We start from the raw sequence: 22,352 nt of genomic DNA, 5'->3' as shown, positions 1-22,352 counted from the left end.
GTGTATGTCAAAAATAAAACTATGAAGACACTCAAAATAAATTTCCTGTTGTTGGAAACTATTTTTTGCAACTTTTTTTGTATTTAAGGTTTTGAGGGATAAACCTCTTAAATTTCTCTAAGTAGAAATGTATGTAAAAAAAACCCACAAAAACGATTTCCAATTTTTTTTTGTAGTTTGTTGCACTTTTTTGCATTTATGTAGATACTATGGACTTAATGCAGACATATTATTAAAATATGGGCTATAACAGTTGTATTGATGTATAGCAACTTGAAATGCTCCCAAAAATGGCACTACAGCATGTAAAAATATAATATAAGCTCTGGCGGACTTCTTTCTATGGTAGGTCTTAAAGGCTTAATGGCCACTCATGTAAATGCTGGAATTTTCCTACATCCAAGGATAATAATGTTTTTTCCTGGTTTCTGTCTATATAATGTCAGAATTATTCTTATATATCGTCTCGTGTTTTTCAGGCCTCGTCTGACGGGAAGCCTCCGCTGCCAGACCCGGCGTTTAACAGGAGGTGCAGCCTGCTCGCCAGTGACGTGAGTTCATTCAGTGTCACCTCATTATTTTAATGTCACCGTTCATGCTTATTGTCTACAGTTGTGTCTACAGCTCTGTGATGCTGCACTTAGTGTAAGCACTGTAAGTTAGTTTGAGCAGCATGCACAAACACACGTGTGCGCTAACACGCTAACGGCGTGCAGCAGCTATAATGTCGTCATTTTCTCCTTCTTAGGCAGCTGGAGAGGATTTTATGAACTTATAAACTGCCTGGTGGTTTGATCTGTAATTCATAATTACAATAGTAGATCTATATTTTAAAATGTACAAATCAGAAGTAAGTAAACCTTTCAAACTAATGTTTTGGAATAGAAAGCACAATGTTTGCATTAAAATATAGTTCAAGGGTCAGGTTTTTTTTCAAGTTTCAAATACTTGCTTTAGAAATAAAATCAGCAGAACATAAAGATGCTCAAATACATTACACGAACAATAAAACTGTACTTGAGTAAATGTACCAGGTGACGTTCCACCGTTGATCCGATCGATGCTCCTGTCCAGTGACATTGAGAAGTGTACGAATCAACAGGATCTTTCCTTGAAATACTTTGTTGCCCACATGAACTCTTTGTATTACCAACAGCACAACTGAGCCTCATCTTTAAAAAAGAAAAACCCTGTTTATTCGTTTTTTTTAAATATCTTCGGGGGAAATGGAGGCCATTGCTATTGCTCTGTTTTTGCTTTTTGCAGAAAGAATCATGCACTAGTTGCCAAAATATTCAAATCTAATTCAACATCATTCTGCTAATTTCAACAGAACTAATGAGGTTCACTGCAGTGAGGGAGCTCCTGAATGTTCCAGTTTTCAGCCCTCTGAAATCATTGATTCAGTTCTGAGAGAGGATCATGTGAATATCTGTGAAATGTTTCATGGCTGTCAATGTGACAGTTGGGAACATAATGACACAAAGTGTTGTCATCATGTTCCCATCTCTCTAAGCAGACTGCTTAGAAATGCAGACAATGATTATCATGTGATTTAAGATTAAATGCCTCTGCAATTGTAAATGTTCCCGTCACAGAAAAGCAAAAGTGGAAACTTCGGCTCGTATATGCACCACCCACAGCAGAGGCCTGACAGGCTAAACCAGCAGAATAGCCGTTGGGGTCCCAGTTGGCTCTGCTGATGTCATGCTGCTAGCTCGGCTAAATTCTCGGGCTGAAATGTCATCACGGTGAAGTCCGACGTGGTGCGTAACACCTGCTGCTGTTTGCGTCGCCTGATTTGTAACTCATGAATAAAATGTGAACTTCTCGAGGCGTAAGACAGAAATGTGTCATCCTCTCTTCCAGCACGAAGAGCGTTGCCATTGGTAACCAAAGTGCAGCGCTGCCCTTTATTCAACACGCAGAGAAAATATACTCAAAGGAGAAAAAATGCTTTCTGACTTCTAAAACAGCCTTTTGGAGTAAAACGCTGAATGAGGCTGAATGTTGCTGTTGGATGTGGGAGGGCGAGATATTGATTCCCTGGTGTGAGACAAACTTGGCAGCTTGGCTGTTAGCAACAGCAGAATGAGTCATCAGCTACAGTGGAAGCAACTCAACCCACCTGATGAAATCATTTTCACTTTTATTCCTCCAGCCGCTCTCTACATGGGAGAAAACCTGCCCTCAAACATCCTTTTAAGAGGTGTAACACACACTAATGACTTTGCCATCCTTCGGCAGAATCTTAATGAATTTGCACAACAGATGGTGGAAAAAATCAGATTTTTTTTCTTTGGTTGATTCTATAACTTGAAGGAAGACAGCTACATTTATCAGACCATTTCTAAAATATAGATGTAGCTACCGCTGCTAGGTCCAACCGCTCGCACTGAGCCCTAAGAATAGAAGACGTTTCTCTGCAGATGTTATGAAAGGTTAAATGTGCCCAAGAAAGCACAAAATGTTCTGCTTTACAGTTTAATACTGACGTTTATGGCTAATGGACTAGAACTAATAATGCTTTTCTACTCTTCAACTTCTACATCTAAACACTTTTAAACTAACAATCACACTTTTGTACTTCAGTGAACACATCAGGGGCAAAACTAGAGGAGGCGGGGCTCAAACCATTAACCTTCCAGTTGGTAGATAGCCTGCTGTACCCCCTGAGCCACAGCCATCCCATATGGAGACTGGCTCACTTTTATAGCAAGCCTCAGGTAGCCAATGGGGCTTTGGTTAACCTCGGTAACCAAGGACGTGTCTGAGAAGCTTAACATGGTGTAGGAGTGTATTGTAACCCCAACTCTAACTAAGTAATGGCTAAACCTGATCGAACAACAGCAAAAGGACGAGTTTTAAAAACCATAAAATGAGGTGTAAATAAACTGAAACAGGATTAATGGTCCCCCTTCCCTCGGGACAGCGGCTGTGGAAGTTTTGTAAGAACAGTGTACAAACAGGAGTCTGCTGACTGCACTGTGCTCACCTTTATTTCCTTTAAACTCAACTTTCATCCTTTTCTATTTTTAATAATAAATAATGAAGAAAATTGTTGGAGGCTGAACTATGTTTGTCTTGTTTGAGAGCCGCTTTATTAAAAATATGGTGAGAATAGGTGTCTGACCAAGCGTTGGTTTGTGTCGAGGTGTTGAGAACGTGTTGTTCTGCTTATTTGTGTTGAGTCTGAAGTCGGCCTCGCGTGTTCCTGGTTAGAAGCCATCGAAGCTGTATTTAGTACTTTAAGCACCTGTCGCTTTTTGCCCACACTGACTTCCTGTCACAGATTGGCTGTGACAGATTGTCGTCTGTGGATTAATTCCATTTTTCTCCAGAGTCTCTACAGAAAATCTGCCAGGCTGTTATTGGACCGAACATCCAATCAGATTCAGACAAACACCAAACTGCACATTGTGAAAATATATGGTGAACTATTTGCAGGTCACTTCATTAGCAAAGCACCAGAATACAGAGAGTTTGCATAGTTTTAATCAGTCTGGGATCATGAAGTTAATAAAAGCAGCTTGTTTTGTTGAACAGAGAATAAAACTGAGAATAATCCAGAAATTCAGAGACATCCAGAGTAACTGTAGATATAAGTTTCATTGTTTAACCATTAAATAATGAAACTTATACGTATATGTATACAACAATGGTGAAAGCCCACAAAATTCCCCAAACGTACAACCAATTAATCAGCTTTCTGGAGAGCCCACGCAGCTCTGGAGACACACAAGCCCCGCCCACCCGATAAAACCTAATACCAAACAGAAGAGAGGAGAGCTCAGTCAGGCAGGAACCAATCAGGAGAAGGTGTAGCAGTGATACTTCACCTGGAGTTCATGTAACGGGGTCGGCTTGTGCTGTCAGTGATCCCCAGTGTAAGTTACATAATGCAGTTAATGTATTTCAATCCTCTGATGCTAATTAAAAGGTAGGCAGCAGAGAGAGATTCTGAAACTCACAACCTGAAGGGATGAAACGTCTGCACGGCTGAAAAACACATCACACGGTTCTCGTGGGGACGCAGCTCAAGTTCACGAGAAGTTCGGCTCAGAAACACGTTAACACTCGTGTTTCATCCTCCAGGTCAGATATAAAGAAGACTTCGAGAAGATGAAGGGACAGAGTCTGTTTGTTCCCGGAGCCGAACTCATCCACGCCAAGAACATCAGCGCTGTGATCTCTGAGGTCTGACACACATCGTACTTGTGCTTCAATGTTAAGTGAGGACCAGGCCAGATCTGCTGTCTTTGTCTAACATTTCCTCATCTTTACGGTCTAAAATTGGCCCTACGATGACTCGTTCTCTCTCTTTTAAACATTGATCGAGTTGTCTGCTCATTGTGCTGAAATGTGACTGTTTCAGTCTAAGTATAAGGAGGAGGGGAAGAAGGAGGCGGCTGTTTCGCTGTACTCCATCCTGCCGGAGACTCCCGAGACGCAACACGCCAGAGAGGCTTCAGAGCTGCAGAGCGAGGTAGTTCAACTTCAGCACGGCCAGATTTTAGTCAGTTTCTCCACACGAGCCACGTTTACAGCGTTCTCATAGAAAGTATGACTGAAACTCTGAAGACAAGACCGTTAAATTTCCCATTAAAAATGTTTCATTGGCTTTAGCACTGACAGTCGCGTGTGTTTGTTTTTCAGATTAAATACAAAGGAAACGTGAAGACAAAGATTTCCTCGTCCCTTTATTCTCTGCTGCCAGAAACCACAGAGACCCAGTTTGTCAAAGAGCTGTCTGAGATACTGAGCGAGGTCAGACCCGACGGATGGATTGTTGAGACTAAATGTTAAAATGGAAAATAAATGAAGATGAGTGAATGAAGTGTTATGTCAGCACCACTCGTCCCTCTGAAACTCTCTCTGCTCCTCAGAACAAGTACAAGGAGGAGGGAAAGAAGGAGATGAGCAGCAGTTTGTACTCTCAGCTTCCCGAAACCACCGAGATGCAGCTCGCCAAGACCGTCCACGAGTTCCAGAGCGAGGTACTCGGCTGTTGTACAGCAGCTCTGTGTCAACATGTTTCAGCTGAGCCCGTATCACAGCTGCTCACGCTGACTGTGGCAGATTCATGCAGCTGTAGAGCTCGGAAGACGTCCGCCACACTGACTTTAAAGTTAATCTGTAAAGAGCTACTAGTTTGTGTCTTGTTACTTCCTGGTCTATTCTGATTGGTTCTGATGTCGTTCTGTTTCAGAAAAAGTACAAAGAAGACGGGAAGAGGAAGGCCTCCATCTCCATCTACTCCCAGCTCGCTGATACTCCAGAAATACAGCACGCTCTGGAGGTGTCACAGCTGCAGAGTGAGGTACACACACACACACACACACACACACACACACACACACACACACACACACACACACACACACACACACACACACACACACAAACTGTATCCATGATCCTCTTTTACAAATATCTGTCAGTGCAAGATTAAATGCGCCTGCTCGAGACTCATTTCTACCTTCGGTCTTTCAGATTTGAGTGAATGCAAATGTAACAAAATATGTAACATACATTTTTAGAAACAGCAAAGAAAAAGCAAAATTACACCAAAGTTGACAGTGAGACATGAAGGAAAGATAGAGGGAAGGAAAGAAGGAAGAATGGAAAGGACAAGAGAGAGAAAAAAAGAGAAAGGTGAGAGAAGAAGAAAGGAAGTGGAAGAAAATAATAAAGACAGGACTGAAACTAAAGAGGAAGAAAGAGATAGAAGGAAGGAAGGATGAAAGAGGAAGGGTGAGATGAAGAAAGGAAAAAAGAGAGAGAAAAGGAAAAGAAATAAAGACAGGAAGGAAACAGGTGAGAGGAAAGAAGAAAGAAAGGAAGAGAAGAAGAAAGAAAGTGAGAAAGTAAAATAAAGAGAACTAAATTAAGAGAGGAAGAAAAAGATAGATGAGGAAGGAAGGATGAACGAGAAAGAAAGAAGGAAGGAAGGGCATAAGAAAGGAAACGGCGAGGAGAAGATGGAAAGGAGAATGGGAAAGACGAGGAAAGAAAGCAGAGCAACAAAAGAAGGAACAGTAAGGAAAGGAGAGAGGAAGGAAGGAAGGATGGAAAGAAGGAAGGCCTCGCAGCCATCCCGGGCGTTACTGAGCGAGCATCAGAGGCTCAGAGTTTGAACAGATGGCTCTTTTTCTGAAATCGTTCTGTTTTTTGCTGTTGTCGTCTTCTCTGTTTTATCCCTGAGCTCAGCCTCTCATCACTCGCTCTCTGTCCCAGGTGAATTATCGCCCTAAGACGATGGTTAGAGGAGCTCCCGCCTCTCTCTACTCGCAGCTGCCCGACACCACAGAGATCCAGTTTGCCAGAGAGATGACTGAGATGCACAGCGAGGTACGACACAGGCGCACCTTTACAACATACTGTGTGCAAACAGGCTGAAACTCTCCACAAGCTCTCGTGCTGTCGGACTCGGCAGCAAAATGTCAGAAATATTCTCGAGACCTGAAAGTTCCCATTTGTTTTCACAGCGTTGAATGAGGAGCAGAAGAAGAAGTTTCCTTTGATAGATTCATATAAGACATTAAAAACAACAAGACTCTGTTCTGTGTTTTTACATTACTGACTCACAGGATCCCCACAGGTCCACCATGAACATCTGATGCATTATTTTGTGTTGTCTCCCCTCAGAGTAAGTACAAAGAGGGCGGCAGGAGGAGCCTCTCCCAGAGTTTCTACTCTCAGCTCCCAGAAACCGCCGAGACCCAGTTTGCTAAAACAGTTGCTGAGCTGCAGAGCGAGGTGAGCCAGCCTCACAGCTACGTGTGCAGATATAATCACAACTCGTGCGTGATTAGTTATAAAAAGGGAAAATTAGTTGTTTCACGTGCACACTGTGGGAAAATAAAGTGCCTCATTGTATGTTTATGAGTGCAGTTTGTCCCCTGAGGTGGTGCCGCTGTGGTTTTACAGAAACCAGCATTAAAGCTGTGGGCAAAGTTTTATTCCTGTAACGCTGCTCAATGCACCCTTTAAATTAAGCAGAAGGCATTTACTGAAATATGAAAAGTCTCATTCTGTGTCTATATGGGTGGAATAAACACCAGTGGGAAGGTCCACACTGTCGCACACTTTCCTCTTTCAGTTTTCCTGTTTTTTCTTGGTGCAGATTATTTGAACATTTCACATAAATCAGTTGGTGCAGAGATAACAATTTATTAGCCCACCTGTCATTAAAATGAGGAAACACAAATATTTTAGGAATCAGTCACAAAGTTGTTTAAAACTGAAAATGATATTGTTATTTATGAGACATGTAATAAACTGAATTCTCAATTTTGGACCCAGATCTGAGTCTTCACACTGGACCTCTGTGTGTCAGACACATGAATCAAGCATAACAATCAACCACTGAAACAAACTGTTCAGTAAATACAGAGTTACTGTCACTTCATCTTAAGACCTGAACTCTTCCACGGCAGCATTTTTAATTTCTCTTTGATATTTGGGCTGATTGGGGCCCGATGAATGTAAAAACAAAGAATTTACCTTATTTTTGTTTTTATGAAAATCAGAGCCACATATGATGATATTCGTTTAAAACTTTGATAGAACAGTAGCAGTATAATGTTCTCGTAAGTGGATATCAGGCCCTTGTAGAGCAAAATTGAGTATTTTGGTCTAAATAACCCAAAATGTGATGTGGACGCCAGGTCCTAGGAGGTTAAACTAACTTGCTTTACTTCCTGGATAACAACAATAATTCTATTTTGACATAAAAAAATATGATTTTAATTAAATTGTTTGTGAATGCTGATGGATTAACAATTACAGAAACATTAAAAATTACCAACAGTGTTAATTCAGGTCAGCTGTGAGGAGGGGGGATCATTTATTTGTTAAGCGCTGGACCTCTGCACCTGATTTTGCACCTTTCTAAAAAATAAACAGTCCTGTGTTGCTCTTGGATTTCTCTTTTTAATTACTCAGAAACACGTATTTGTCTTTTTTGACCTCTGAAAGTTGCACATAGATACCTGGAGTTAGCTTCCCGACAGTTTTGTAGGTTGTACCTGTGAGCACAGACGTGGACTTTTACTGCACATTTATATTTCATGTTTGTTCGTGTTTGAAGGCTTTTATGAGCTGACGCTGGATTAACATTTGTCTTTGTTTTCAGAGGCGCTACAAGGAGTCGGGGAAGAAGGGCGTGAACTCGTCTCTGTACGCTCTGCTCCCGGAAACGCTGGAGACGGCTCGCGCCAGGGAGGTGTCGGAGCTGTGCAGTGAGGTACAGGAACTGTACAAAGCCAGAGAAATGTTGGAATAAATTACATCTGTAGGTGGAGATTTTTTGGACTTATTTAATTAAATGATATTTTGTAGTTCGAGTTATTTCAGTAACATTTGGGATCATTTCAGGAGAAACGTGCAGATTTTTGTAGAAGTATTTTCTGTGTGGATGAACTTTGCTGTGATCACAGGTGAAGTATAAAGAAGACGGTAAAAAGGAGATGAACATCAGCCTGTACTCTCTGCTGCCCGAGACCATCGACACCCAGCACGCCAAGCAGGTGTCAGACCTGCAGAGTGAGGTACCCAACAACCAGGTTTTTTAAAAAAAACTTTAAACCTGAGTAAGACTATTAGTAAAAAAGACATTTATATGATCATCATACGATTTTCAAGGATCATTTTGTTGTTCTTCAGCCATCTTTAAACTGTGTTAGCTTTAATGTTGAACTCAGCCTCGTCTTGTCTCCTGCAGGTGAAATATAAAGAAGGTCTGAAGCAGAAGATTCAGAGCAGTTTGTACCATCGGCTCCCAGAGACCACAGAGACACAGCTGGCCAAACAGCTGTCTGAGCTGCAGAGTGAGGTACACGGCACACGATGACATGTTTACTGTTGTTAAAGTATGACTAAGAAAGATGTTTGAGGTAAGAAAGAAGATTTGAAGCAAAAATAAGGGCGAGGAGTGTTTCAAAGTGAAAGAAAAATAATAAAAACGGAGCCTTTAATCAGTGAGGCTGTCAGCTATTTGAGCTTGACTTCCAAATGAGCGTCCACGTCCACCAGAACATGACACGGCTGCTGCACTTTCGGTGACACGCTCCTCTGTGTTCGGTTCTGGCTCCTTACATTCGGACGACTCTGGTTTTCCTGCTACTTCAGTGCAGCACTTCCTGTTTTCTTGATATGAAAACCATCCTTTCATCTTGTGCTCTCAGTCTTTGGGTCTTTCCTTGAACTGTGGCAGGAAAAAACCTTTTCACATCCCTGACAGACTGAATAAATCATTTCAAATCTCATTTCTCAGTTAAATCAATATTTACTCAGTGACAGAGAATCAAAGCTGAAAAATGGAAAAGCAACTTAGACGTGATACTGATGTGTAAAAATGTGAATTAGAGCTGAAAAGAATCTGTTTTCCACTCGTTTTTTAGATGTCGCAGTAACAGTGAGTGAGCATCAGCCGCGCAGCAGCGTGAAGTCGAATTTTCATTAAAAAATGAAGAGGCTTGTGCTAAATATACCGCTGCATTGTGAGAGTGAGCTGCTTCACTCCTCAATCGTTTGAAGCTTGCGCTCCAACAGCAGAGTGCGAACTGTAGTTTCTATTAACATGATCACTGACGGCCTGATGATTCAAGTCATAGTTCATGTCATCTCTTGTTTGTTGAAGTCATTCAGAGGACTCTCACTAACAGCTCCTGTCCCAGACTGAGGACACGTCTGGGTTTAGTCTGAGTGACGTGTCGGCTCAAAGTCTCCGACTTGGCTGGACTTTGTGGGCCACGTGTGAGGCAGATGCTGGATCAAATGTGTTGGTCAAAGCCCAAAGGAGACTGTAAATACGGGACATCTGGACCAGACAGTTATTGCTTTCTGTGTTTAGTGCTGCTCAAGCAGCTCTGACCCACCGGAGCGTGATGACGGGATCTCTGGGGTGTCGTGTGGTGTCTGGCACAGGACACTGGCACTGGATCCTTTGGGTCCCGTGCTTTCTGATGCATCCAGCAGAGGCACCAGAGGCGAGGCCAGCGCCGTGGACTCGTTTATATCTTTGGAGCTTTTCCCGCAAGTTTTGTGGTACGGCAGGACGCACGGTGCTGACGGGATCAGCTGCAGTTATCCATCAGTGCTGTCGGAGGTGCGAAGAAGAGAGGCATTGTCTAATAATATGATGCATATGGGTTTGGTTATGTGACTATGTAACTGTCTCATTCTCGTTTCATTAAAAAAGCTACATCTAATTTGATCCCACTTTTTCTTCTCCGTCGCCTTTTTCACAGAGACACTTTGATTGATTCGCATCGATCCTGAGGAGTGTCACAGTGATGGCCGTCGTTTACTGAGAAGTGATATTTGTTCGTTTTTGTTGACGTCTGCAGGTGAAATATAAAGAAGATGGAAGGAAGAAGGCGAGCGAATGCCTGTATTCTCTGCTGCCTGAAACTCTGGAGACACAACACGCTAAAGAGGCCGCAGAGCTGCTCAGTGAGGTGAGAGCAGCCTTTCAGTTTGTGTTGCTCTGACATGAGAAAATAGATCCAACGAGTGAAGATTATTCGTGTTTCCTGTTGTGGATTTAACCAGATTAAATATAAGGAGGGTGGGAAGAAGGAGATGTCCAGCTCGCTGTACTCCACTCTGCCCGCCACTTCAGAAACCAGCTTCGCCAGAGAGATGAGCGACATGCTGAGCGAGGTAAATGTGATGTCATGACCTCTGCTCCAGTCTCCCATCAGTTATGATAAAGCATGTCGTTTTTGGGAGGTTGAGCTTTTCTTCTTCTTCTTTTCTTTTTTAACAAACTCTGATTATGAACCTGAGTCTCATCACACTGAAAAATAACCTAAAAACAAAAACAGTGATGTGACAGTTCTTCTCTCTGAATAAAAACCTCAGTGTGAATGTGCCACACGGACAAATGGAGGCTGTCTGCACATCTCTGCTCTGTGGCAAAACAAACAGTTTGTCTGCAGAATCTCAGAAACTGCTTGATTTGTTCACGTGGACTTTTCATGCTTTCATGTGAATTTCTGTCACATGCACAGTGGTGGATGTTCATGCTTAGCCTGCTCACAGGTTCAAGTTAGGTGAGAGAGGTCAGTGTGTCAAAGGTCAACGTTCAGAAAGCTCTAAACACCCAGTTTCAGGCTGTTTTTTTCTTTTTTTAATCTTTTGGCCCATGTGTCGTCAGCTGTGAGCACAGAAGCCCCACCCACCTGCTGTGCAAACCCTCTGTTTACAAAGGGCAGCCAATCAGAGGGAGGTTTGCTCCGGAGGGCCTCCCACAAAAAGCCCAGTATCAGAGAAAAAAGTATTATTTTGAACTGTGAATCATAGAAATATGAAGCATTCAGTTAATTGCAGTTCAATACAGATTTATTTATAAAAGTGCACATGTCAGCATAATTTAAATAATAAGGCCACACCTTTAAAGCATTTAGTGTAGACGCCCATCACTCTATGCACTAGAGTGAGAGTGATGGAGGGAAAACTCTGCAGCTGAGGCTGCTGAGATAACAGCAGAGAGAGGAAAGCCGATCGTTTAGAAACACAGAAAATGAAGACGTCACAGGAAGCTCGCCAGAGGTTCCTGCAGAAAACACCCGACAATGAGAACAAAAGTGAAGAACACAACGAGATTTCACAGAAATAAAACTGAAGGAAATAAAGTCTGAGTAATAATTAAGAAGCTAAAACTCGTGTTTTTACCAAATCAGGGGCTCAGACTAGAAGTTTAATTGGTTTTTAATCAAACATGGTGTGTTTTTAACTTCAGTAATCACAGCTATTATCATCTGTAATTAATGACAATGAGCCTGACTGGGCAGGAAATTAAAGCAAATCTTATAAAAACCATCAGGTTGAAAAACGACTGAGAAAAACTGACTTATAGGATTTAATGCAGGAAAAGTTAAAGAAGCATCTAAAAAGGCATACTCACAGTAACATCAGCTCTGATCAAAGCACAGGGGCCGACGTAGCCGATCATGTTACGGCGGGCACAGGTCAAAGGTTTATCAAAGACTTATCTCAGCAGCAGTCAGTGAATCGTAAAATAAACAGGACAGCATGTAAAGAGGCTGAAACAGGAGCAGCATCAGGTCTCCAGTTCCTGCACAGAAACTCGTGTCAGCTCATCGTTAGTTGGTTTATCTGCACTGCTGCATTTAATTAGCATTACAGATACAGTCTGCACTGCCGAGGCTCGGCTCGCTGTCACTATTGATCTGTGAAAGCACAAATATGCGTTCATTTAACACAAGTGATGAAAAAGCAAACGACAACAAAGAGAAATAAATACAGAGAGAAGTGTGGCTAATCCGTATGCCTTACAGATGCTCGAGTCCTTTATATCTAATAGATCTGAAGAGTTCATCACTGAATAGAAGGAAGTAACTCTTCCTGTTTTTGATGTGCTGTCTTTTAACAGATTAAATACAAAGAGAGCGGGATGAAGAGCCTGTCTAAGAGTGCCTACAGTCAGCTACCAGAGACCGCCGAGATGCAGTTTGCCAAAAATGTTGCTGCGCTGCAGAGAGAGGTGAGGAGCAGGTGTCTTTATGGGAAATGTTTTCAGCTGATTCACGGCAGAAAACAACTTCTTCCTCTTGAAGTAGCAGAAATGAAACATTTACGACAGATTCTAAAGCAGCAAAATGAACATTTTTAACATTTCAGTTTTGTCACAGTTAAAAATACAATTATTCTTCCTCCCAAAGCAGCGTCACAAACACAGAAGAAGAGAAAACAATGTTTGTGTTTATAGTAATTCCTCATCAGTCTGTGTTAATCACACTAACAGACAACACAGTAAAGAAAAGTTCAACTCTCAATATCAATATTATTTTTGTCTGTCCACCTCATGAATCTTTCAAACTAAAAGCCATCTTATATTTTTCCATTTGAAGTCTTTTAATGTGAAACAACAGCAGGAAGAACTGTTGCATTAGAAGTGACTTTAAACAGCATGAGCCTAGAAACCACTATAGGAAATATACAGAGTGTTTATTTGATATTGTGGATGTTGAAATTTTAATATTTTTGTGAATTTAACATTAAACTGAACTTAACCCACTGATGCAGATCACAGAGATTCAAAAAGTCAGTTTAACTATAGAAGATGCAAACTGAAAGGCCACTGAGGTCGTGTTTAATGAATTACTGTCAAAGTCTGTTCCTTGAACTGTTAGAAAAGCAAAAGTGTAATTTCGTCAAATTATTTTCAGATGAAGTACAAAAAGGGGAAGAAAGACGTGTCGAGCTCTCTGTACTCCACCCTGCCGCAGACTCTGGAGACGCTGCACGCCAAAGAAGCCTCTGAAGTGCGGAGCGAGGTAAAACCCTTCACTGCTGTGATTGTAGACTAAACATACACATCTATCAGTACATACAGATATTTGGATTTACAGTAAATAGCGCTGAGGCAGAGCAGGCGTACACAATACATAAAACAGCTGATTAATTCAAATACAGTTATGAGTTCAAATGAAATAAAAATGAATAAAATAGTCGTTCAATTTTGTGTTTGTTGGATCCTAAAGGTTGCAGGAGTTCAGTTAGCTGGTTTGAATAGTTCACATCATTGGGCAGACAGATGTGGAACCCTGAGGAACAATGTTCAATGTTAGAAGTTTGCTCACCATCACTGACAGTTTGATACTCTGCATGTGATCCTGTTTGTGCTCAGCTGAACTACAAGGCCGACCAGAAGAAAACTCTTTCCTGCAGCCTCTTCCACCTCCTGCCAGAGACGTTAGAGACGGCTCACGCTAAAGAAGTCTCCGAGCTGCTCAGTGAGGTAAATAGAAGAGGAAAAAAAACGAGAATTACTTTAAAGGGCAGAAGCTGCCGATTAAATCAAATGTTTTTTCTAGGTGAAATATAAAGAAGACGGTAAGAAGGAGATGAACATCAACCTGTACTCTCTGCTGCCCGAGACCATCGACACACAGCACGCCAAAGAGGTGTCGAACCTGCAGAGTGAGGTACTTTAATCCCATTTTAATGGCTTTTTCTTTCCATCGTCAGTCAAGATAAACAACCTGTGTATGCAGTACTCCGAATTAAAAAAAGAGTACACATAATAATTTATGAGAAACAGAAAAGTAGGAATAAGAAAGTAAAGGTGCGATTTTATTTATCAGGATAAATATTACAAAGTGTTTCACACCAAATAAAAAAATGAGTAAAATGAATGTTTGAACATAGAAGACTGCAGATCTTTGTGTGATCTGAAGTCCAGTGAGTTGAAGTGTGGAGTAAACCACGAAACAGACGTCTGGCCTCAGTTTGTTAAATAATGCAAAAAAATCTAATCCATTGAAATCTGGACAAAAAATGAAAACATGTGTTTCTTCTTCATCTCCTGCAGGTGAAATATAAAGAAGGTCTGAAGCAGAAGATTCAGAGCAGTTTGTACCATCGGCTCCCAGAGACCACAGAGACACAGCTGGCCAAACAGCTGTCTGAGCTGCAGAGTGAGGTACACGGCACTCAAACAGGAAAGGCTTGAAATTTGTGCCTGCTTGTTATCAAGAATAAGTTGTTATTTTATTATTCAGTGTAGCTTTAAACCCCCCTCCCTCAGGCCAGTGTTGACTCTTTTGCAACCTGCAGTCAGCTGAGACAGAAGAAGTCACTTAGATGAGTGAAACGTTTCTCCCACTGAAAACGTCCAGATGAACAGAATCAAACTTTGGGGAAACCCAACAAAATCCATAAATAACAATCTGTTCAGAATCTACTCCTAATGTGCAAATGTCTTAAAACACCGGTAAACAGCAGGCAGCATTAAAACTAATTCTGTTGTTTCCATGTTCAACTGTTGTGCTTTGTGTGTGACGTGCACCAAGATAACTACTCAACCTGTCCGGGCAGCAGCGTAGCATATGAATGGCAAAGATTAGCTCCATGTGGGGTAAAGCAGTAACTACAGGCTACAGAGAGTGATGCACAAGCCACCACTGATGCTAACGGTTCATTTGAAATTGCAGACCAAGTACAAGGAGGCTGGTAAAAAGGAGGCGACCGCCTGCCTGTACTCCCTCCTGCCTCACACCATGGACACGCAGCACGCGAAAGAAGCTGCAGAGCTGCTGAGTGAGGTAATGTGTTGTTTTCTTGTAGCATTACCTGACGACTAGTCATCCACAGAGGGATGATTAGGAGCAAATAAAAGATTCATATGTGACAATGAGCAAACATGAAGACAGGGAAGAGAACAGTTGGCAGGAAGGAATGAGCGTGACAGAAACAAAGAAGTACAAAGAAGTACAAAGAAGTGCGACCAGCACACGGCAATTCAAGCTAAACTGTCAGAGAGTAAAAGTATGTAGCATGATAAACATTTTTGGCTCCGCAGGTAAAATACAAAGAGAGCGGGAAGAAGGAGATGTCCAGCTCGCTGTACGCCACTCTACCCGACACTTCAGAAACCAGCTTTGCCAGAGAGATGAGCGACGTGCTGAGCGAGGTAAATAAACCATCAAAGTATCCCACAGTCACCTGTTGATGACCAGAGCAGAATCTAAAACCACTTCAGAAGAGAAATATGACGGAAAGTCATCAAAACAGGAAACAAGATAAAAACGTTTGTGTTGCAGCAATAGAGCAAACATTTTACTGCCCAGAGCTGACGACAACAGAGTTCGGCTGCACATTTTGGCTAAAAAGAAGCTGTGAGACTTCAAAACTGCTCAGTTAGTTTGTATAAAAAGGATTTCTCTGTTTTCCTGAAAATAAGAGAACAAACTAAATTAGAGTAGAAGATGTTCTTTGTGCTTCCCCACCAAACGCTTTTAAAAACATGAGAGTGACGCGTGCTGCTGCACAGGCTGACGTGTTTCCTGTTACATGTCAAACGTTTAGTGTGACTCAGTCCAACATGCCACAAATACTCACTGTAGAGCACAAGATGTTGATTTCTCCACACTTGAAAATGCACTTTTTACTAAAAAATCAATGATGGGTTTGGATAATGGATGGAAACGTGACACATCAGTACTGTTGCTATAGTTACCTGGTTTTAATATACTTGATGCGCAGATTTAAACGTCATGGTTAGCCCGTTCGCTGGTTTCCAGGTTATCATTACATGAAAGTCATCGTCCGAAACAACGTCCCGATCTTAAAGTCTTGTGTGAGATTAGGTCAAATATGCTGTCTCGTCATTTGTTTGCCTGACATTTTGGAGAGAGATCGAATAAACAGCAGCGCTTCGACATGCAGGAGGGATCCAGGCTGTGCTTCAACTGAGAACTGAGAGCAAAAATAGGGAAATGCAGAGAGAGCAGCAGTAAGAATGCCCTTTGATTAGTTATAAATAATCACTACCCAGATTATTCACCGCTCTCTGATGCTTCTACCTTAGACGCTCATCAGAGGGCAGATTAGCATCAGAAACAGGATCAAAGCATCGCAGGCTGTTCGCAGCACGTACTGGAGAGGAGTTAATAACAATATCTGATCTGTAAGCAACGGAAGATGGGAAACATTTGTTTTTAAGGATTCAGATAAAAGTGACATTTTTGCCTCTCACTTATTACAGTTTCAAAAAAGTCAATATTTCCACTAAGTTAGTTACACAGCTAATAAAACTGAGTTTTTCACCATTAACGATCCTCTAACATGTACATGATCGCATTTAAATGTGAAAAAGTGTTGGTGTTGGGGCCATTTTCTCTGCTTTTTACTGTTGGCAGACTTGTTCGACTGTGCAAAAACAGCCTGTTTATTATTCCTTCAACCACCTTCTGAAAAATCTTGACCGTATATGTGGGTGTCAAAGGACTGTGGGACGTGTTTTTAATACCTTTTCTTGCAAACAACAGACTGGTTGGTTTGTGAGCAGCTGTAGGCTGTATACAGTATGTGGATTTTCACGTATGTGTTGCAAATCCATGTAAAACACATATTCTAAATGTGCTGCATACGTGCTCACAAAACTTTATCAGTGTCAGAATATTCTACATGTCTTAGATTTATGACAGAATATCACAGTAGTGTTTACATGACTATGACCTGGAAGCGGAATATTTCTCCAACATAGCTCAAGGCTGGTTGTGCAGCATTCAGTCCTTTTAAAACCCTTCAGGATATTTTACATTACTTGTCCATCTTTTCCAGAACAAGTACAAGGAGGCTATGAAGAGAAACCTCTCTCAAAGTTTTTACTCACAGCTCCCAGAAACCATTGAGACTCAGTTTGCAAAAACAGTTTCTGGGCTGCAGAGCGAGGTAAATGTCTCTACAAACGTTATCTGCATTATCTTCCCAGGGGTCCTTGCAAATTATGTCCAAATGTTTAAATGTGTGGTTTACAAGATAATAACGTATTACATCTATGCAGATGGAACAAAACTCTATGTTTCACTCACTCTTTTATTTGATTCACATTTGGTTCAGTGGTTAAAATGACAAAATAAATGTAGTTGCACAGGACAGAGATGGAGACGGAGCTTTTTTGGAAATTGAGATATGTCTATTTGGAGAAATCTGCCCTATATTTTGTTTATTCATTCTTCTTTTTTGTTAAGATGAAGTACAAAGAAGCAGGAAAGAAGGGCGTGTCAAGCGCCCTCTATTCAACTCTACCTGAGACTCTGGAGACGCAGCACGCTAAAGAGGCTTCTGAGCTGCAGAGTCAGGTACCTCAATTCACTCATCAGCCAAATGTCTCAGAGGTATCAATACATTTAGTCATAGGGTCCAAACCAGTATATATAAACAGAGGAATTGCTTTTCCCACATGGTGCAAACTTTGAGGACTTTTACTATTAAGTAGTAACTGGATTCCTGTGCAGAAAAGGATATGGATGTTCTTATTAAAGCGATTAAAGACATCGTAAATAATGTTCTTCTACATCTGTTCTAGCTGAAGTACAAGCAGCCTTTAAAGAAAGATGGGCCCAGCCTTTACCACCTGATGCCAGAAACCAACGACACACAGTTTGTTCGTCAGCAGACAGAGATGCTGAGTGAGGTACGATTTCTACCTGCTCTTAGGTAGAAATGTTTTTCATCATCAATGAACAAAGTACCTCGATCAGCTCTGGTATGCGAGTCCGTTTGTCTCCCCTTCAACAGAGAATTCAGTCTCCAGATTTATTATGTGATCAGTTCAGTAAGCTTTCAAATAAAACGTGACCTGTATAGACAAGAAGTCTGTATGATGTGATCCTGCTGTAATAATAAAAAATATCTGTGTGAATGAAGAACTCTTTGTTCTCATCCTGCTGGCTCTGCTTTGCTTCATTACAAGGTCAAGTACAAAGAAGATATGAAAGAGATGAGTTTCAACTTGTACTCTCTGCTCCCCGACACCCTCGACACCCAGCACGCTAAAGAGCTGACGGAGATGCAGAGCGAGGTGAGTGCTCTGAATATTCAAACTGCAGTCAGGTCTCATAGAATAACCCAGAGATGATGCTGATTTTATGCAAATATGATTAAATGTAAGATTGTGGTGATATTTACAATTTCTTTTATATTTGCAATTTCTAGCTGAATTAAATACTGAGTTCAGTCAAGATGCATGAGCTCTCATGACGTCTGGCTCCTATAAAATAGGCCAAATAAGCCATAGATCAACTTTAAGGTAAATGCACGTCAGACCACGAGTGTCTGGTTTTATATACTACAATTCAAAATGTTAGGGACCTATTTCAGCATTTCTTACATTTATAGATAATAATATAGGAAGGAACCAGAATTGTATGTATTTCATTAAGGCACTGAGGAGGTATTTATGACCGTCATCTGGAGAATTAAAATAGTCAGTGTAATTTACAGGAATTTATTATAATCAGTCTAAAACTGGCAACCATCTCAGCCTGTATCCAAATAAAAGCCATATTTGTAGCTTTAAGCAAATGCTAAGCAAATAATAAATATAGATATTTAGCTCTATTTATTATTTGCTTAACAAACCAGGTTAACAAACCAGGTTGGTTATTAACAGTGACGCAACTAATTCTACAAACATATCCCGGATAAGCCCCCAACTGTCACAAGATTTTTTAGGTTCAAACGCCCACATGAATTCTCCCCATATCAGCCAGTTGCCCTCTAATTTAGGCTAACACTACCTTCAAGAAAGTGGAAGAGAAAAACATAATTTGTATACATTTTCATAGTCTTTATGTTTCTGTGGTAGGTAGGAACCTCGGTGTAGAGTTAACTGCACATGACTGATTTTTTTAGTGCTAACTGCACTTAAATCTCCAGTGCAAATTGTGTCTTTCAGGCAAAATACAAAAAGGCCAGTAAGAAGGACACATCGACATCTCTGTACCACCGACTACCTGAAACTCTGGAGACACAGCACGCTAAAGAGGCTTCCCAGCTACAGAGTCAGGTATGCAGGAATATGACTAAAAACTGTTAACAAAAGTCTAAAAACTTTTGTTAACATGAACTTTCAACCGTGAAGCTAGATCCAAACTAGCAAACTGAGAAGAAGCATGTGGTGGTAAAGCTTACTTTAAAAATGGTACACAAAAAAATCACGAAAGTTTATTTGTGAATGTCTATATTTTGTCTCTGTGTCATGTAGGTCTCATATAAAGACGCTGTGAAGAAGTACTTGTCATGTCCAGTTTACCACCTGCTCCCTGATACTCTGGAGACCCAGTTTGCCCGAGAGGTCACCGACCTGCAAAGCCAAGTAGGTGCAGAGAGACACGGCTGCTTTAGACCAACCTGCAGATTCAATTCTTAAAGCTGTCATAATACATAAAATTATGCCTTACACATGCAGGTCTGGTGCATCTCTTGTTAACTAACCACAATAGTACTCTAATAACGACTGAAAGAAGCATTAATTCAAAACATGATCAGACATCATGTCATGAAGTATCAATAACCTGCATGTATTAAACATGAGGTACAAACCCTGTGACTGCTGTCCCCGCTGTGTGTGATCATGATGAAACTATTACTTAAGTGAAGACATATGCAGACAAATCCAGCTTAGCACTGCTGATGTGATGAGCTCAGTAGATGGTAAAATAAGTCATTAGTTAGTTTAGTTAACTATTTAATAAACAATAAACTCCCCCATCCACACTTCAGTTGGTAGCTTTGCAGGATGAAATGACTAACAGTTATTCAGTGACGTTCACACTGTGATTTGAGTGGAGTGATGATTGGCTTCCCCAGCATAACTCTGACTAATCCCAGTGTGGTACTGGTATGACTTCAACCTTACTTTATTTCTTTTAATCAAGGAAAGCCAACTCGGCCCACTGCAGACCTGTGGGAGTATTGGACTCACTGTGTGGCATTTAGAGGGGTGCTGTTTCACTCATCGTACTTTACAGCCAAGTCCTCAGGGTGTAATCAGGAGGACAGAACGGAAGCAGCACAGTTAAATACTGACAGTGTTAAGCAAATTATTTTGAATAAAATGGCAATGAAGTCTGAAAGAAGGCTCTGATTGGTCAGAAGTTGATGTGTCTTCTAATAATTTCTTTAGATACATTTCTAAAGCAATTTTTCTTAATCCCATGTTACAGATCCTGTTTTCTGTTTTGATTGTAGAAAAAGTACAAGGAGGGGATGAAGAGCATGTCTCAGAGTTTCTACTCTCAGCTGCCTGAAACCGCTGAGACAAAGTTTGCTAAAACGGTGTCTGAGCTGCAGAGCGAGGTGAGATGAAGGAAACTTGAGAGGATGATCAAAAACACTTAAATGTGTTGATGAAAGATAGAAAGAAGCTGTAAGTGTTACATAAAGCTGCTCTTCAGTGAAAGCCTAAATTAATTTGGACAAACATGATGAAGCTAATTTAGTAACGTTGGGACTGAGAATGTGAACGTTTATGCTGCAGATTTAGATGTTTGACAGCTCAAACCAATAAAGCAGTAAAGAAACTGATCTTATTCTTTATGTGATCTTCAGACAAAGTATAAGAAGTCAGGGAGGCAGGAGACCGGCAGCAGTTTGTACTCTGTGATGCCTGAAACTCTGCAAACTCAACACGCCAAGCAGGCCTCACAGATACAGAGCCAGGTACTGTTTGCTGTTTTTATGAGATAAGAAACATATTGTCAGGAGGTAAGACACACCAGAGATTCCTTCAGTTTATTAAAGTCCAGCGGCTTGCCAAGCCTAACGGAGGACCGTCAAGTTTTTAATCAACACACTTTAAGTTAACTGTTGTATCATAAAAGCCTGGTGTTCATGTTTTCACATGTATTTGCATAAAAAGGCTTAAACTGTAAACATTTTGAATTTATATCAACATAGTGATGGCTGAAAATAGTTCAAAAATGAAAGCTGTGCTGATGTTGGAGACCATTTGCAGAATAGCAGCTGGGAATCCTTCTGCTCTTTCTTCAATGAAATGTGTAAAACAAGCAAAATGTGACCCACGGTGACTCAAACTCTGGACCTTTTGCTCTCCTTGTCCATTTTATATCCCACTAATCTAACCAATCAACTTTGAGAAATCCACAAAACAGGTTTATAATCCTACAAGACTCTTTGCAATTTTAAACCCTTAAAATAGCTTTAAAAAATAATAAAAAAGAGAAAAGGGACAGAAGAATGAGGGACATCTGTGTCTTATATGTTATGCTTGTGGTAGTTGTGTCCATGTACAATAAAAGTTCACTCAGACCATGTCTTACAAAGTGAGAATTATTGAATGCAATTAAGAAATCAAACGTCTTTCATTTTTTGAAGTACCAAACATTTGACTGACAGTTTATTTGGTTTCTAAGTGGTTTTGAGCTGCCACACGTCTTCTTTCCGTGCAGACTAGTTACTGGCAAGTTGTTCTTTTAAATACAAAAAAAATCTTTGTGTAATTTACTCGTATCTGCATACAAACTGTCATTGTCTCGCTGTGTGCTGCATTGTGAACTTTATTTTCTAAACTGTCACATCCATCGCCTCCTGCTATCATTACCATTATACCCTGCTACGCAGTCAGTGTTTGGATCTGTTAGCTTAGTGGGATTTTAAATATGGGAGGTTTTAGGAGTTAAAGGTCACCAGTTTTAGTCTCCCTCTCCTTCCATGAGTTGTCAAACCTCATGGAAAGAGAGGCAAAGCTGACAGATGGTGCAGTGAAGTCTCCAACTTTGGCATCGCTTTCATTTTGAAACAATTTTTCAGCTAAAACTAGAACAAAACAGTCAGGCCACAGTTATTCAGTGTAAAGAAATACTTTAATAGTTTAATGCAAACCACATCATTCATCTCTGGATGTGAATGGTGGCAGCTCGGTGCTCTCCTGCTGCCAGATCCAGTCCTTTCTCCTCATAAACATGCTCTCTTCTGTGTGTCTAACAACTCTCCTGACTCAAACCCTGAATGCCTTTTCACTACTCAGTTTACGTTTTCAATAAAAGTAAAAAGAAAATAAAAGAACATAA

General features: G+C 40.9%; 1 protein-coding gene across 4 annotated transcripts in view; it reads left to right on the top strand.

Annotated features, from left to right (window-relative positions):
• Positions 1–22,352, top strand: part of LOC146567673 (uncharacterized) — a 75,776-nt gene that overhangs the window by 4,224 nt on the left and 49,200 nt on the right. For 3 of the 4 annotated variants that reach the window (XM_085287573.1, XM_085287572.1, XM_085287571.1), the window contains exons 3-30: positions 480–551; positions 4,096–4,197; positions 4,376–4,486; positions 4,657–4,767; positions 4,887–4,997; positions 5,210–5,320; positions 6,238–6,351; positions 6,649–6,759; positions 8,138–8,248; positions 8,442–8,552; positions 8,726–8,836; positions 10,353–10,463; positions 10,558–10,668; positions 12,404–12,514; positions 13,200–13,307; positions 13,661–13,771; positions 13,848–13,958; positions 14,345–14,455; positions 14,967–15,077; positions 15,335–15,445; positions 17,098–17,208; positions 17,508–17,618; positions 17,846–17,953; positions 18,233–18,340; positions 19,217–19,327; positions 19,526–19,636; positions 20,512–20,619; positions 20,872–20,982. In XM_085287573.1, the coding sequence (XP_085143699.1) occupies positions 480–551; positions 4,096–4,197; positions 4,376–4,486; positions 4,657–4,767; positions 4,887–4,997; positions 5,210–5,320; positions 6,238–6,351; positions 6,649–6,759; positions 8,138–8,248; positions 8,442–8,552; positions 8,726–8,836; positions 10,353–10,463; positions 10,558–10,668; positions 12,404–12,514; positions 13,200–13,307; positions 13,661–13,771; positions 13,848–13,958; positions 14,345–14,455; positions 14,967–15,077; positions 15,335–15,445; positions 17,098–17,208; positions 17,508–17,618; positions 17,846–17,953; positions 18,233–18,340; positions 19,217–19,327; positions 19,526–19,636; positions 20,512–20,619; positions 20,872–20,982 (3,051 nt within the window). Of the gene's footprint in view, positions 1–479; positions 552–4,095; positions 4,198–4,375; positions 4,487–4,656; positions 4,768–4,886; positions 4,998–5,209; positions 5,321–6,237; positions 6,352–6,648; positions 6,760–8,137; positions 8,297–8,441; positions 8,553–8,725; positions 8,837–10,352; positions 10,464–10,557; positions 10,669–12,403; positions 12,515–13,199; positions 13,308–13,660; positions 13,772–13,847; positions 13,959–14,344; positions 14,456–14,966; positions 15,078–15,334; positions 15,446–17,097; positions 17,209–17,507; positions 17,619–17,845; positions 17,954–18,232; positions 18,341–19,216; positions 19,328–19,525; positions 19,637–20,511; positions 20,620–20,871; positions 20,983–22,352 lie in introns of those variants that run through there. The other variant, XM_085287575.1, reaches the window with a different exon arrangement.

Source organism: Mchenga conophoros, linkage group LG9 (genome assembly GCF_057382185.1).
Source record: "Mchenga conophoros isolate Kocher_MC1m ecotype Shallow Benthic linkage group LG9, M_conophoros_male_GT1.1, whole genome shotgun sequence".
Lineage (NCBI taxonomy): Eukaryota > Metazoa > Chordata > Actinopteri > Cichliformes > Cichlidae > Mchenga > Mchenga conophoros.
The sequence above is the reverse complement of the archived record's forward strand: the minus strand, read 5'-3'. Positions and strand labels throughout refer to the sequence as shown.